The following is a 16,395-nucleotide window of genomic DNA, read 5'->3' as shown; positions in this document are numbered from 1 at the left end:
ACAGGACAGTAATGCTCTGAACATCACCGTGCAGCACTTACTAATCTTGTACCGTTGCTGCTCGAGCCACCACCATTATTGATTCCCCCTGGAAATGCGTGGCTGACTGCCTCCCTGTTTTAGCCACCTTAAATATGCTGAAGGGGCACCAATGCCATTTTGGCATCAAAGCCAATGGTGGGTGGTGGTGGAAAGGATGGCTTTGGTTTTATTGACATTAAGCTAAAGTTTAACAAGTGTAGGTGGAATAAAGATCCCTTTCTGACGGATTTAAAGAACCACAAGAGAGATGACTCGGTTTTCGTGAATTTAAATTCGGAGAAAACTTTACAATCCTACGTAGCAAAATTCTAAAAAAGTGCTACCCATAATTAAGTATTCCCAATTTAAAATAATCCATGCATCAAAAATATAGTAGGGCTTAAACTGGCTAGCACCTTGAAAATAGGCACAGAATTGCAATCAACCCAATGTAATGCAGTCAGTACACCAACTTCAGGTTTCCTGCTTATTTGAATGATTGCTGCATACAGACAGTGCCCACTGCATTGTTAATTTCCTGCATGCATCTGCAGAGGCCCTAAATAATAACTTGGTAACCCCAGTTAAGGCTAGCCTTTACCTTTTAAAGGGCGATGCATTGTGGCTGGATCAGCTGCTGGCAGTCCTGCAGCAAGTGAACCTGGCCTGAGAAACAATTTGTAATGGCAAAACATGAGCAAGCGAGGGCTCCAAGGTTTTCAGATCTGTTGCACTGGAGGCATTGGGAGAGAGGTGGAAAGTAGGAGAATTGTCCAATATCTAGACAGGACTAGGAGACCCTCCAGACACAAACTCAAAAAGCGGTTGGGGCAGATAGCCGTGGAGGTCAATGCCAGGAGTATTGCCCTGAAGGCCTGGATGAGGCACTACAAGAAGTTCAATGGCTTCACATGAGTGGTCATGGTCAGTGAATGCATCTCCAAATGCCAACTATACCAACTGTACCAGTAACCTCAGCCACCACTCAAATCAGCATGCTTCCATCACTCACCTACCAACAATGTATTTTAATCAGGACACTGTACTTGTCCCACCCCCCTCCCCAAACCAGCTTATATTTCACCTCTCTTCTATTTTTACTTAGTTCTGTTGAAGGGTCATTCGGACTCGAAACGTTAACTGTGTTCCTCTCTGCAGATGCTGCCAGACTTGCTGAGTTTTTCCAGGTATTTTTGTTTTTGTTTTGGATTTCTAGCATCCGCAGTTTTTTGCTTTTATCACAGACCTAACATTTCTGGCTTCACCTCACACACTTAGCACCAGTGCAAGTCTTGGACCCACATCTCAGCTTGTACTCACTGAGAACTATGCAACCATGACAGTCACATCAGCCAAACACATTGCACAACATTCACTGACACATGTCCCTCTCTTTTGCAGGACAAGTTGATGCCTAACCAGAAACACCAGGCACTAACCACCAGTGCATCTACATGTCCTAACCCCGCATGGAGCTGACAGTACTGACCAGTATTGGGACATGCGTTGCAGAGGCTGCGGCCAGTGTCGGAGCTGAAACCATTGGCAATACGCAATCCTCGTTCTCACATCCCAACCCCTCACCTGACATTCTTCTGCTTTAGAAGCAGCAGATGGTGTAGGCATGCACCTGTTACATTGCCCCATCCCTGAATCAAAACCTTAATCTTCCTTTCATAGAATCATAGAATGGTTACAGCATTTAGAATCATAGAAAAGTTACAGTGTAGAAAGAGGCCTTTCAGCCCCATTGTGTCTGCAGCGGCCAAAAAAGAGAAAACAAAGAAACTAGCCGCTCATTTTAATCCCACTTTCCAGCACCTGGTCCATAGCCTTGCAGGTTACAGCACTTTAGGCGCAGATGCAGGTACCTTTTAAATGAGTTAAGCATTTCAGCCTCAACCGTCAATTTAGGCGCTGAATTCCAGACGCCCATCAACCTCTGGGTGAAAAAAGCTTCTCCTTATGTCCCCTCTAATCCTTCTACCGATCATCTTAAATTTATACCCCCTGGTAATTGACCCCTTAGCTAGGGGAAACAGGTCTTTCCTGTCTACTCTATTTGAGGTTATTCAGCCCATTGTGTTCATGTCAGATCTTTGTACCCAAGAGGTGCAAAAGCAAAATATTTCAGATGTTGGAAATCTGAAATAAAAACAAAAAATATTGGAAATACTCAGCAGGTCTGGCAGCACATGTGGAAAAATAACAGAGGTAATGTTTCACAGACCTGAAACCTTAACTCTGTTTCTCTCTCCAGAGATGCTGCCAGACCTGCTGAGTATTTCCAGCATTTTCTTTTTGCTATTACCCAAGAAATGCAAACCAGGCCAGGCAGTGGAGCAACATCAATCTCTGTCACTTGCAACAACCAGCCTAGATACCGACTGACACTGTGTGTATCCTTAAGGAGGTGGGATCTGCACATGGTGAGAGACAAAATGGGCTACAGCCAGGGCAGGGCGCAAGGGTCACTCAGCTGCCAGCTGGCAAAGTTGCACACAGGCTCTGATGCAGAGGATTCATGAGGAATCCAAAGGCACAGCCTACAGAGGAACGCTTTTGGATATGCACAGCAGTATGCTTGGTGTGTTGATTGCAGGCCTTCTGGCAGGTGAAGGAGCATTAAGGAGTCCAGCACCAATTTGGCATTGGGCTTCCCGTAGAGCTTGGGTCCATCCTTTCCAGCGTATAACTGGTGATCAACTCCATTCATACACTTGTGGAACCAGTGATGGTGCAATCTGATGGGCAGTGTTGCAGCTTCCATTGGAGCACAAGTGGCAGTGGCTCAGTGTCTGAATGCTGCAGTGGAAGCTCTGACTGCTGTTATCCAAGGTCAGCTTGCTGCCATGCAAACTCATGCAGCTGCCATTGTCCTCCAGTAGATTACTAGGATCGTCCTGGGGGGAAAGGAAGTGGCTGCATGGAGCACAAAGCTACATCCTCTTTCAAGATGACAGTATGGGTCCTCCAACCCCTGCCACTCTGCCAGTACCCTTGCTATTGCCTGTCAGTATACCAGAGTGTTGCCACCCATGCCATGATAGTGCAATCCACAATTGGGCTTTCTAGGGCCAGAGATGCTCGAGGGCTTCCTCCAAGGCCGCCTGCAGTCTCCTCCACCTAAAGTCAGCAACCCTCCACAAGCCATGCTAAAACCACTAAGGTAGCATTGTGTAGGAGCACCAGGTCAAACAAAGGCATTCGGAAGATGGGCACTAAGGATGATTAGTTGGCTTTTGTATGCAATATGGCAAGATTGTTTTGGAATGTTTATTTTGTGATGGCTTTTATTTTTGTATTGTGACCCAGCAGGTGTTGTGCTGATCAGTGACAGAGAAACTCCAAGTTGTGAGACTGCTGGTGAATGGGGAATTGAGATTGTGTTTACTGGTATCAGATTTGGATGAGTTCTTCAGGCACCTGCACCGTATGACTCTTCTTCAGAGCTAAAAGGAAGTAGAAATGTGGTGAAATATATACTGTTTATAGGGGGTGGAACAGGTGAAGCTGGATAGAAGGCCAGCGATAGGTGGAAGCAAAGGAGAGATTTCGAAAGATGTCATAAACAAAAGGTCAAAGGGTTATTAATAGTGGTGGTATTGGCTAAAGGAGGTGCTAATGGTGACATTAGGAGTGGAAAGTAGAATGTGATAATGGCCGGACCAGGGTAAGCACTCTGGAAAGTGACAGATGGCCCGAGTGGGGGTGGGGGGAGGGGACGGTGGTGGGAAAAAAGATCGAAAATAGACTAAAAGCAGGGGATAAAACAATGAATAAAAATGGAAATAAATTTAAAAAATAACAAGAATGAAAATAAGGGAAAAAAAAAAATAAATAAAAATGAATAGAAAAAAGGGGGACAAAAAAGGGGTGGGGATGGAGGAGAGAGTTCATGGTCTGAAGTTGTTGAACTCAGTGTTAAGTCCGGAAGGCTGTAAATTGCCTAGTCGGAAGATGAGGTGCTGTTCCTCCAGTTTGCGTTGAGCTTCACTGGAACATTGCAGCAGGCCAAGGATGGACATGTGGGCATGAGAGCAGGGTGGTGTGTTGAAATGGCAAGCGACAGGGAGGTCTGGGTCATGCTTGCGGACAAACCGAAGGTGTTCCGCAAAGCGGTCACTCAGTCTGCATTTGGTCTCTCCAATGTAGAGGAGATCGCATTGGGAGCAGCAAATGCAGTAGACCAAATTGAGGGAAGTGCACTTGAAAGGAGTATTTGGGCCCTTGGACAGTGAGGAGGGGGAAAGTAAAGGCAGGTGTTGCACGTTCTGCGATTGCATGGGAAGGTGCCGTGGGAGGAGGTTGAGGTGTTGGGGGTGATGGAGGAGTGGACCAGGGTGACCCGGAGGGAACGGTCCCTACGGAATGCTGACAGGGGGGTAATGGGAAGATATGTTTGGTGGTGGCATCATGCTGGAGTTGGCAGAAGTGGTGGAGGATGAACCTTTGAATGTGAAGGCTGGTGGGGTGAAAAGTGAGGACAAGGAGGACCCTATCATGGCTCTGGGAGGGAGAGGAAGGTGTAAGGGCAGAGGCGCGGGAGATGGGCCGGACACGGTTGAGGGCCCTGTCAACCACCATGGGTGGGAAACCTCAGTTAAAGGAAGAAGGAAGACATGTCAGAAGCGCTGTTTTGGAAAGTGGCAGTGGGAGTTAGTGGGCTTGTAGTGAATATTGGTGGACAGTCTATCACCAGAAATTGAGACAGAGTTGTCAAGGAAGGGAAGGGAAGTGTCAAAGATGGGCCATGTGAAAGTGATGGAGGGGTGGAAATTGGACCTCAATGAATTCCGGGCTCGGCACGATGCTGAACTCTTCTTCCGCCACCTTTGTCTCTGTGCTCACTTCTTTGTGCAGGATTCCTCCCCCCGTTCAACGGATTCTTTCACCTGCCTCCAGTATTCTCTCTCCACCTGGACCCCTCCCTCTGGCCTCTTACCTGCCCTTGATCTTTTCATTGAGAACTGTCGACGTGACATCGGCCGCCTCAATTTCTCTGTTCCTCTCACTCACTCTAACCTGTCCATTCCTTGTTCAGGTCCTACTCAGGCACCCCCCCCAAACAACTTTTTTTTCGGTACATCGATGACTGTTTCGGTGCTGCTTCATGCTCTCGTCTGGACCTGGAGAAATTTACCAACTTTGCTTCCAATTTCCACTCCTCCATCACTTTCATATGGTCCATCTCCGACACTTCCCTTCCCTTCCTTGACTTCTTTGTCTCAATTTCTGGTGATAGACTGTCCGCCAATATTCACTACAAGCCCACCAACTCCCACGGCTACCTCGACTACAGCTCCTCACATCCTGCTTCCTGTAAGGACTCCATCCCATTCCCTTAGTTCCTTCGCCTCTGTCGCATCTGTTCTAATGATTCCACTTTCCAAAACTGTGCTTCTGACATGTCTTCCTTCTTCCTTAACCGAGGTTTCCCACCCACAGTGATGGATAGGGCCCTTAACCGTGTCCGACCCATCTCCCGCGCCTCTGCCCTCATGCCTTCCTCTCTCTCCCAGAAACATGATAGGGTCCCCCTTGTCCTTACTTTTCACCCCACCAGCCTCCGCATTCAAAGGATCATCCTCTGCCATTTCCACCAATTCTAGCGTGATGCCACCACCAAACACATCTTCCCTTCACCAACTCCTGTCGGCATTCCATAGGGACCGCTCCCTCTGGGACACCCTGGTCCACTCCTCCATCACCCCCAAAACCTCAACCCCCTCCCAAGGCACCCTCCCATGCAATCACAGAAGGTGCAATACCAGCCCCTTTACTTCCCCCCTCCACACCACCCAAGGGCCCAAACACTCCTTTCAAGTGAAGCAGTGCTTCACTTGCACTTCCCTCAGTTTAGTCTACTGCATTCACTGCTCCCAATGCGGTCCCCTCTACATTGGAGAGACCAAACGCAGACTGGGTGACCGCTTTGCGGAACACTTTAGGTCTGTCTGCAAGCATGACCCAGACCTTCCTGTTGCTTGCCATTTCAGCACACCATCCTGTTCTCATGCCCACATGTCCGTCCTTGGCCTGTTGCAATGTTCCAGTGAAGCTCAACGCAAACTGGAGGAACAGCCCCTCATCTTCCGATTAGGCACTTTACAGCCTTCCAGACTTAACATTGAGTTCCACAACTTCAGGTCATGAACTCTCTCCTCTGTCTCCATCTCTTTTTGATCCCCTTTTTTCTATATTAATTTTAAATTTTTATTTATTTTTTTCCTTTATTTTCATTATTATTATTTTAAAAATTTATTTCCATTTTTATTCATCGTTTTATCCCCTGCTTTTAGCCTATTTTCGATCTTTTTTCCCACCACCTTCCCCTCCCCCCACCCCACCCCCACCAAGGCCATCTGTCACTTTCCAGAGTGCTTACCCTGGTCTGGCCATTAGCACATTCTGCTTTCTATTCTTAACGTCACCATTAGCACCTCCTTTAGCCAGGACCACCACTATTAACAACCCTTTGACCTTTTGTTCATGACATCTTTTGCAATATCTCCTTTGCCTCCACCTATTGCCGGCCTTCTATCCAGCTTCACCTGTCCCACCCCCCCCTCTTAAACAGTGTATATTTCACCACATTTCTACTTCCCTTTAGCTCTGAAGAAGAGTCATATGGACTTGAAACGTTAACTCTGCCTTTCTCTCCGTAGATGCTGTCAGACCTGCTGAGTTTTTCCAACTATTTTTGTTTTTGTTTCAGATTTCCAGCATCCGCAGTATTTTGCCTTTACCTGCAAAAGGATGTTATCTGGTTTGGCTCTTCCCCTTTCTCTTTTTCCTTCTCATCCACCCCCTCCTCTTCATGCTCCTCAGGCTGTTCCCTCTTACAGCGAGGTTGTGCAACATGCTGTAGACAACTGCAAACTTTGACACCCACTGCTGAATATTGCCAGGCTGCAGGCAGTGGAAGTGTTGTTTTAGCATGCCAGTGGTTTACACTGTTACATTTTGTGTGGCAGCACAGTTTTCATTGTATAGCTGCTGTGCACTTGGACATGGATTGCGCATTGGAGCCATCAGCCAGGCCATCAGAAGCTACCATTTGTTGCCCAGTAGCCACCCTTTGATGTTCAGCTGGGACAGTTGTTTGCTGCAGAATAAAGACTTTGTGACTGTTGCTGGGATATTGGATATTGGCCTGCATGATTTGCTCTGGTCAACACCAGGACGTTGAGGGAGTGGCTTCCCCCTTGGTTCCAGTAATAGGGCAGAGTTGATGCCCAAAAAGCGAAATGCTTAGTTAATGGTACCCTGTACCCTGAGAAGCCTGCAATTCTAGCCAAGCCTTGTGTTCTTTCCCCTGCTTGCCTGTGCCAGGACAGAATGAAATGTAGTTAATTCTCTTTGTTTAGGGGACCTTCTTTACTCCGCAGTGGATGGTGATCTATGAGATATTGCAAATATCTTTAGGTTCAGGCTCAGAGGAGTCAAATGCATATAAGTTGCCATGGGGAATGCACCAGTTGATGGTGACTGACAGTAACTGCCATATCAAACAGTATGTCCCAGCCGCTGTTCGCAATGGGCAGATTACAAACCATACCCAACCAACCAGTGCTTGCAAAACTTAAAACAGTGTCCAACATTAGATGTGATTCGCGATTGGACAACATTTGCTACATAATCCTCAGTGTGCTAAGAATTACGCTGACAACCAATTTAAGATTGTCAGTCGGGCTCACAGTGTAGCACGTTTGCGTGTACTGGAAGCTACACATATTAATACACAGGGCTCTGTTCTTTGCAAACAGACGGAACATGTAGACATACTGCACCTGTTTCAGCTAAACAAAATAAGTGACAGCCATTCACTGACTCATTCCTCAGGGCAATGCCTTGACCAATCAGGGTCAAGCTGCTTGGTTTAAATTTCAAACAATGCTGGCAGTTAACTGTCAGCCACCATCACTGGTGCATTCTCCATGGCAATGCCTCTACCAGAGTTCACTTGTCAACCAATCAGCACTCTCTTCTCATACAGTATAAATTATTTTTCCCCTTATATTGGTTTTCTTGTGAAATGTCCTGATGACTGAAAAGCTTCAACATGTCTCTTTTTTAAGCAATGCTCAAGTTCTGCACTACCAATTGACTATGCATATAAGTTTATTGCCACAGTCATCTTCACAGCCTGTGGCAATGGGGTCCTTGCTCTATTCTGAGGCTTAAGTTGTGATTGAAAGGAGGTGGCAGATTTCAGTGAGAACATCTTGACTGAAGCACGGACATCTCACACATTGTTCCCCACTGAGGGTCATGTCAGAGAATTGCTCCTGAAGACCCTGGGCAGATATTGTCTCCTGCTGAGAGTCCTCCTTTCCTGCTCCTCTCCGCCTACTTCCAGCAGCTTGTCATACTCTGCATGGCATCTGTTCCTTCTCCAAATCATGCTGATTTCTAAGGGCATTGTCTGCTAGTGCAACTGGTTTGTGTACAAGCCTTGAAGTCAGCAAAACTTTCTTCAGTTTCTGCCACAAACACTCATTGTTGACTTTTGCAACTTGAAGCAACTATGGAAAGCACTAAACACTTGTAGAACTGTAGCAACAGCCAGAATAAACCAACCAGTAACTAAGTTGTAAGTTTATGATAAAGGGTTTATGATCCCTTTAAATAGCAGTGGCTGCAGGGGGGAGGGGGGAGAGTGGTTCCCTTTCCTGCTGTTGAAAAAGGCGAAGAGAGAGTGCTAGCTGAAGCGTTGAGCTCCAAAATGGCACCAGTGCCATCAGATCAATGTTGCATGCTGATTGATTTCATGGTACTCTTGCTGTGCTTCATGTGGCTATTCATTCCCTAAGCACCAACATTGTGACCAGTAAGGCATCCAGTGTGATTTTCTCCAAGTGTGTGTGCTTATTGCTCATGCAATATTGGAGCTTTAAGGGCACTTGTAGCACCTAAAAAACAGGCTCTAAAGAGCCAAATTTCTCATCCAGCATGTTCAAAAGAATCTACCATTTGCAGCAATTCTACAAATTAACTCATGAGCAATTTTCCTGTAATTAACATGTTCTTTCTTTTCAGTCGCTATCTTAATTCCACTGTGAACTACAGGATATCTTCTGTCATGCATTCAGGTTTTACCATAGAATTAAAACTGTACTGTTAATGTACATTTTGCTTACACTGGATGTTTAACATTACAGGCAAAGGGCGGATTTTAATAATGATGAAGCTACTGAAGGTGATGATGAGCGAGATGTGCGTGAAGAGGAAGAAGAGGGTAAGGTTGGATCTAAGGATGTGATGGGATGATTCAGCTGGTTAACAGTCCCATATAATGTAATACTGAACCAGCATGGCTGGCAAGAAGTTATATATTTTTCACAACCGCTTGTCTTTAACAGGAAACCATTGTGAAAGATTTAATCATAGCAATTGAAGTGTAATTTCAAAGCAAAATGATGATGGGCTGGATTTCACCGGGGAAGGCAGGGGTGGTCTGCTCGACCCCTGGAAAGAAATTCGGTCCCAACTTTTAAGAAGTTTGTACTGCAGCAATAACATGCTGGGAATGGACTAAACAGGCTGAGGGCCGGATTTCCTCCCCTTAGTGGACAAGAAATCCCACCCTTGAGAGCTGACGGCTAATCTGATTGCCTGGAAACTCTAGCAGTTCCAGAGGTGCCAGAGCTCAGTCGTGGGTGCTGCTGGGATTGCAAGGAAGCCCTGGGAAGAAGATCATGGTGACTGGGGACGGGACTTTTTAGGGCGGCAAGAGATCGGAGAGCCGACAATGGGGGGAGAGGGACATGGGGGGAAAGCAGGGAGGGAGAAACAAAGCAGGGGGAGCACATATTGGGGGGTGGGGGGGAGTGTGCCCCCAATTGATGAGCCCCTCCCCTTCCTTCCTGTCCTTTCAAAGAAGCCATTTCAAAAACAGCCTTTGCACTCTGACCGGCTTGCCACTGCCCAGCTTTTTATGGCAGTGGAAGCAGATTGAGGTACTCAATTGCTACTTAATTGGGCAGTTAAGGGCCTCAAGAGGCCTAAGGGAGGGCGGCCTAGTGGGCGCCTTCCAACACTCCCCCCGGCATTATGGGGAAAAGGTCAGCGGTGGCGGGAAGGTGGGCTGGGCACCTGACGTATTTTACATGCCCCACCCTCCCACACCTAAAACACACCCAGCAGGGGGCCACCAAATCCAGCCCAATGCTCTTTTTTCCCATTTGGGAAGCAATTGGAGTGGCTGTTGTGCAACATTTCTAATACCTGATTTTCTAATGGAGTGTCCAATGCATCATATAAGTTTGGCTATCCAAAAGTAAGGTATTACTTATACTACATACCAAACCTAGTCAACAACAGTCTTTGAATTAATTCTCCTTGCACCATGCACCATATCTAAACAAAAAGGACCAAGGAGTTCCTCGTATGTTTCACCTGTGCCATTTGAGTTATCTGTTTGGAGACATGCCAGGGTAATTCAGGTTTTCCTATTTTGCATTGTCTTTCCCTTGGCGGTTTTATTGAGTACAAGAACTGTAGGCCTTCACCCATGTCCTACTAATCATTGGAAGTTTCTAGGGTTAAATAGCACCTCCTTCTGTATTTTCAATTATTCAGAAAAGGAAACTCTAAGATTGTGATTATGCATTTAGGTGAATCTCTACTTTTGCAAAGGATTAATAACTAATCCTTTGAATTGTCATCAGGGATGACTGATAGGCAATTACTTCAGAATTTGAGTAAACTCCGCCTCCCAGCAAAAACTTTAATGGATTTATTTTAGTGACCATACATTCTGGTTGAAACATTCAAATGGAAAATGTAACTGGAATCATCAATCTTAAATCTAAAATTTTGCAGTAGTTTTTTGTGCGCTGCTCTAAAATGTTACTATTTCTATTCCTACATTTATTTTTATTAAAATCTCCAAACCATGTTCAATTTATGCTGGGATTGTGTGTCATAAAATGTGCACAATAATATTTTAAGTACTATATACAGAGATGTGTATGTTCAAACCACAAACCAGATCAAACGTTCTTCATAAACAATATTAACACTCTATAGGCTAGAAGTTACTGTTAATGCTACCAGAGGCAAAATGTTAATGCATTTGTATGATGCTCCTTTGCCTATTATTTTAATGCAGATATTAAGTCATTTAAGGTTATTGGTTTGGTGTCGTCATTATAATAACAGACAAAAAATTGTAAGTTATTTGCATCGAATGTTGTCTGGTCAGTGGCGACGCTACGTTCGTCAAACTGGGAGGGAGGGAATTTGTGCTTTGGCCGATTTACAGCAAGGGGACTGAGCTAGGAACTGGAGATGCCTGGCTTAATTAGTCTGAAGACCAAAAGGAGAGCCGCACATGTTCACAGGCCAAAGACAGGTGACAAAGCTTCCTAGGATTGAAATGGAGGAGTTGCTCCAAATCTCTCCTGGCCAATGTTCCATTTGGATTTTGCCAGGGTCACTCAGTGCTATATCTTGCTGCAACCTTTTTCAAACATGGATAAAAGACCTGAATTCCAGAAGTGAGTTGAGAGTGACTGCCCTTGTCGTCAAGGCAGCATTTGACTGAGTGTGGCACCAAGGAGCTCAAGTAAAATTGAAATCAGGCAAAGTTTTCCACTGCCTGGACTTGTACCTAGATGGAAGATGGTTGTTGTTGGAGACCAATCACATCAGCCCAGGGCATCGTTGCAGGAGTTACTCAAGGTAGTGTTCTCAGTCCAACCATCTTTAGCTGCTTCAGCAGTGACTATACCCCCATCAAATGATCGGTAGTAGAGATGTTCACTGACAATTACAGTATTCAGTTCCATTGAGAATTCCTCAGAAATGAAGCAGCCTGCACCCAAACGCAGCAAGATCTGGACAGCATTCAGGCTTGGCTAGCAAGTGTCAAATAACATTTGCGTCACCATCTCCAACAAGAAAGAGTCTGACCACCTCCCCTTGACATTGAATGGCATTATCATTGTTGAATCCTCAACCACCGACATCTGGGGGATTACCATTGGTGAGAAAATTAACAAAACTAGCCACAAGTGCTCTGGCTGCAAAAGCAGGTCAAAGGCTGGGAACTTTGCAGCTAGTAAGTCTCCACCTGACTTCCCAAAACTTTTCCACCACCTATAAGGGAGAGGTCAGGATTGTGATGGAATACTCTCTGCTTGCTTGGATGATGCAACTTCAGCAACACTTAAGAAGTTGGACACCATCCAGGGCAAAGCAGCTTTTTGATTGGCACCCCACCCACTCCGTTAAACAGTTGCTCCCTCTATCACCAGTTCAACGTGGTGTACCATCTACAAGATCCACTGCAACAATTGGCCAAGACTACTTTGACAGCACCTCCGTAACCTGTGACCTCTACCACCTAGAAGGACAAGGACAGTGGTGCATGCAAGCACCACCATCTCCAAGTCACACACCATCCTGGTCTGAACTAATATCGCTGTTTCTTCATCAAGGCTGGGTCAAAATCCTGAAGCTCCCTACCTGAAAGCACTGTGGGATTACCTTCACCCAACAGACTGCAGCGCTTAAAGAAAGCAGCTTACCCCCATCTTCTCAAATGCAATTAGGGATGAGCAATAAAAGTTGGTTTTACTGTTGGCGCCCACATTCTGTGAATGGTGAGTGAAGGAGCATCATGATTTCTCCATCCATCCACTGTCTATGTCACTGCACATGGTAATATCACTAACAGTAAGTTCTAGACACTTTGTGGTGATAGAATCCATTGTGCATCACCTAAAGCATGGTTAAAAATAAATTCTAATACAATGTATAGAATGTTGGACAACCCTAGGAAAATGTGTAATTCAGACATGTGTAGTCCCTCACTACACATGCAAATATAAATGAAATAAAATAAAAAGGCAACACCAAATCCTCTATTACCATTCTTGATGGGTCTTCAAGCTACGTTGTTATCAAAGATAAATGTATTACACATGTTTGTTATTGTGACTTAACATGACAGTTGGTAAATTTTGACTGTTGCGTAGTTTTTCCAAATGTTTCTTCAACGTGATTTGGTTGGAAAGATGTTTCGATTATTAACAGTGGAAACTGAATCGAGTAACAAGGTTTTCAATCATTTTACATATTAGTTGAAGATGAGAACAACCCACATGAGGAAGCTGAAGATGAGGACCCAGAAATAGGAAATGAAGATCATCACACAGAACACGAGTCCGTCAACCAGCAGGTGAAGATTGCTGCATTGTGATTTATAAGGATCAATTTCAAGGGGTTTCAATCAGTTTCAATAGCAGATTAACCAACCAGCAAGTCTGATGGTTTGAATTTCTGCTGCATTGTAGCATTTGTGTGTCCTTTAATGATGTCTTATCAATGAACAATAGCAGAGGGTAGAATCTGCCACTATCACTGACTTGCAGAAAGGAGTGATAGATTCGTTAGAATATTAATTTGCCACAGGTATACCTGTACCATTCATTAAATCGTTATAAGAATACAAAACTTCACTGTGATCTTTTGATTAAAAAAATGGAACTTACAATCAATTGGATTTTCTATTCTGGTTTCCACATGGAGTAACATTTTTGCCCTTTGCCTATGACTTCAAACCCTTGTGTATATCTTAGCAATAGCAACTTGCATTTTTACATTGCTTTAATGTCATTCAAAGCAGAAAAATAGTTGCAATGCAGTAGGAGAACTAGGGAAGATGACTAAGTGCATGAAGATGGGGAGAGGTGACCCGACAGAGGAATTTAGGGAGAGAGTTCTAGTATGTTGAGCAAGGCAACTGAAGCCTCAGTTCCAAGCCGTGGAGCGAAAGGAACAAGTCTGGCAAGCAAAGTGTTGGAGAAACTAAGGTTGGAGTAATGAATGAGTTTCAGTGCTGGTAAGGTTAGGCGGAAGGAAGTTAATGTTGTGGAGGGATAAGTAAGTGCTCTTCATGATGGGTCTAAAGTGCCACATCAAAGGTTATTGCAGAAAATAAAAGCTCACGGTGTAAGGGGTAATATATTGGCATGGATAGAAGATTGGCTAACTAACAGGAAGCAGAGAGTTGGCAAAAATGGGTCTTTTTTGGTTGGCAGGATGTGACAAGTGGGGTGCCACAGGGCTCAGTGCTGGGGCCTCAACTTTTTACAATTTATATAAATGACTTGGATGAAGGGACCAAAGGAATAGTTGCTAAATTTGCAGATGACACAAAGATAGGTAAGAAAGTAAATTGTGAAGAGGATGTAAAGAGGTTACAAAGTGACATAGATAGGCTAAGTGAGTGGGCAAAGGTCTGGCAAATGAAGTGTAATGTGGGCAAATGTGAAATCATTCATTTGTTAGGAAGAATGAAAAAGAAGCTTATTATCTAAAAAGTGAGAGATTGCAGAGCTCTGAGATTCAGAGGGTTCTGGGTGTCCTAGTGCATGATGCATGAGGTTGGTATGTAGGTACAGCAGGTAATTAGGAAAGCTAATAGACTGTTATCATTTATTGTGAGGGGAATTGATTACAAAAGTAGGGAGGTTATGCTTCAGTTGTACAGGGCATTGGTGAGACCACATCCGGAGTATTGTGTACAGTACTGGTCTCCTTATTTACAGAAAGATCTAAACGCATTAGAAGCAGTTCAGAGAAGGTTTACTAGACTAATACCAGGAATGGGTGGGTTGTCTTATGAGGAAAGGCTGGATAGGTTAGGCTTGTATCACTGGAATTTAGAAGAGTAAGAGGTGACTTAATTAAACCTTTAAGATCCTGAGGGGTCTTGACAGGGTGGATGTGTAGAGGATGTTGCCTCTTGTCGGAGAATCTAGAACTAGGGGTCATTGTTTAAAAATAAGGTGTCGCTTATTTAAGACAGAGATGAGGAGAATTTTTTTCTCTCAGAGGGTTGTGAGTCTTTGGAACTCTCTTCCTCAAAAGGCGGTGGAAGTAGAGTCTTTGAATATTTTTAAGGCAGAGTGAGATAGATCCTTGATTAACAAGGGGATGAAAGGTTATCGGGGATAAGCAGGAATGTGGGGTTGAGATTACATTCAGATCAGCCATGATCTTAGTGAATGGCAGAGCAGGCTCGAGGGGCCAAGTACACCTGATCCTAATGCGTATGTTCATATGATAGAGGGTAGAATTTTCCGTTTGACGTGTGGGGGCGGGCCCTGCACGTCTGTGCATAAAATGACGCGTGGTGACGTCGGGCGAGCGTCCAGACGTCACTGCGCGCCATCGTGATATTTTGCTGGGCGGGCGTGCGTGAAGTCTGACGTATGCCCGCCATTAATTAATGAGCCACTTAAGGCCCTTTAGTCATCAATCGACGCCGATTTTTCGGTGCATGGCGATCTTCGAGTCGGCGCACGGGCGCAACAGACAGGTAGGTGGGAGACATTTATATTAACCTCATCCACAGGCAGGATAAGAGGGCTCAGTGGGGTCGTGAATCTGCTCTGTGAAATATTTATTGGTGAAAGTTTTTCAAACTTGCTTGTGTGATCTGCAGTACTTCAGAATGCATCCCAACAGCTTTTTCTGGACTCTTAACCTTCAGGTCAGCACTTTGCAGTGAGGAATCTTTTCCGGGCCTGCAGGTTTCAGGAAGCCTTTGCTTAGCCTGGGAATGGGAGCTGATCTGTCCACTGGAGGCAGCCCCTCTGAGGAGGGAGGGAGGGCTAGAAGGGGGAGGAGGCCAGAAGTGCACATTCAGCCTCCAGGGGAGCCACCTTTGGGAGTACAGGCGCAGGGCCAAGAGGTAGTCCAAGGCGGAAGGGTCCGCAGAAGACAGCACTATCCTGCTGCCAGGGTATACAGGCAGCGAAGCAGCTACCTCAATATATCTGAGGTGCAGTGCTGAAGGAGGCTCCAACTCTCAAGGGAGACAATCAACTATATCTGTCAGATGATTGGGCCTGAGATCTCCCCTAACTGTGTGGGCGGACACCCCATGCCAGCGGCTCTGAAGGTCACAGCTGCCCTCAACTACTATGCCTCTGGCTCCTTCCAGGGGTCGGTGGGTGATCTTTGCGGTGTCTCCCAATCACTTGTGTCAAGCAGGTTACAAACGCTCTGTTCAGGCGTGCATTGACCTTCACCCACTTCCACTGGGACCAGGCAAGCCAGACACAGCGAGCCAGAGGCTTCGCGGCCATTGCTGGCTTCCCCCGTGTCCAGGGTGCCATCGACTGCACACATGTGGCCATCAAGGTGCCAGCAGGTGAGCCCGGTGCCTTTGTCAACAGGAAGGGCTTCCACTCCATGAACGTGTAGATAGTGTGTGACCACAGGATGCTGATTCTACAAGTCTGTGCAAGGTACCCAGGCAGCTCCCACAATGTCTACATCCTCAGACACTCCCAGGTGCCGGGGCTCTTCAGTGCTCCAGCCCGGCTTGATGGACGCCTGCTGGGTGACAAGGGC

General features: G+C 45.7%; 1 protein-coding gene across 1 annotated transcript in view; it reads left to right on the top strand.

Moving 5' to 3' along the window:
- Nucleotides 1–16,395, top strand: part of golim4a (golgi integral membrane protein 4a) — a 138,277-nt gene that overhangs the window by 88,706 nt on the left and 33,176 nt on the right. The window contains exons 11-12 of the mRNA XM_078563796.1: nt 9,186–9,262; nt 13,113–13,210. Of these exons, the coding sequence (XP_078419922.1) occupies nt 9,186–9,262; nt 13,113–13,210 (175 nt within the window). The remainder of the gene's footprint in view (nt 1–9,185; nt 9,263–13,112; nt 13,211–16,395) is intronic.

Source organism: Cetorhinus maximus, chromosome 19 (genome assembly GCF_964194155.1).
Source record: "Cetorhinus maximus chromosome 19, sCetMax3.hap1.1, whole genome shotgun sequence".
Lineage (NCBI taxonomy): Eukaryota > Metazoa > Chordata > Chondrichthyes > Lamniformes > Cetorhinidae > Cetorhinus > Cetorhinus maximus.
The sequence above is the reverse complement of the archived record's forward strand: the minus strand, read 5'-3'. Positions and strand labels throughout refer to the sequence as shown.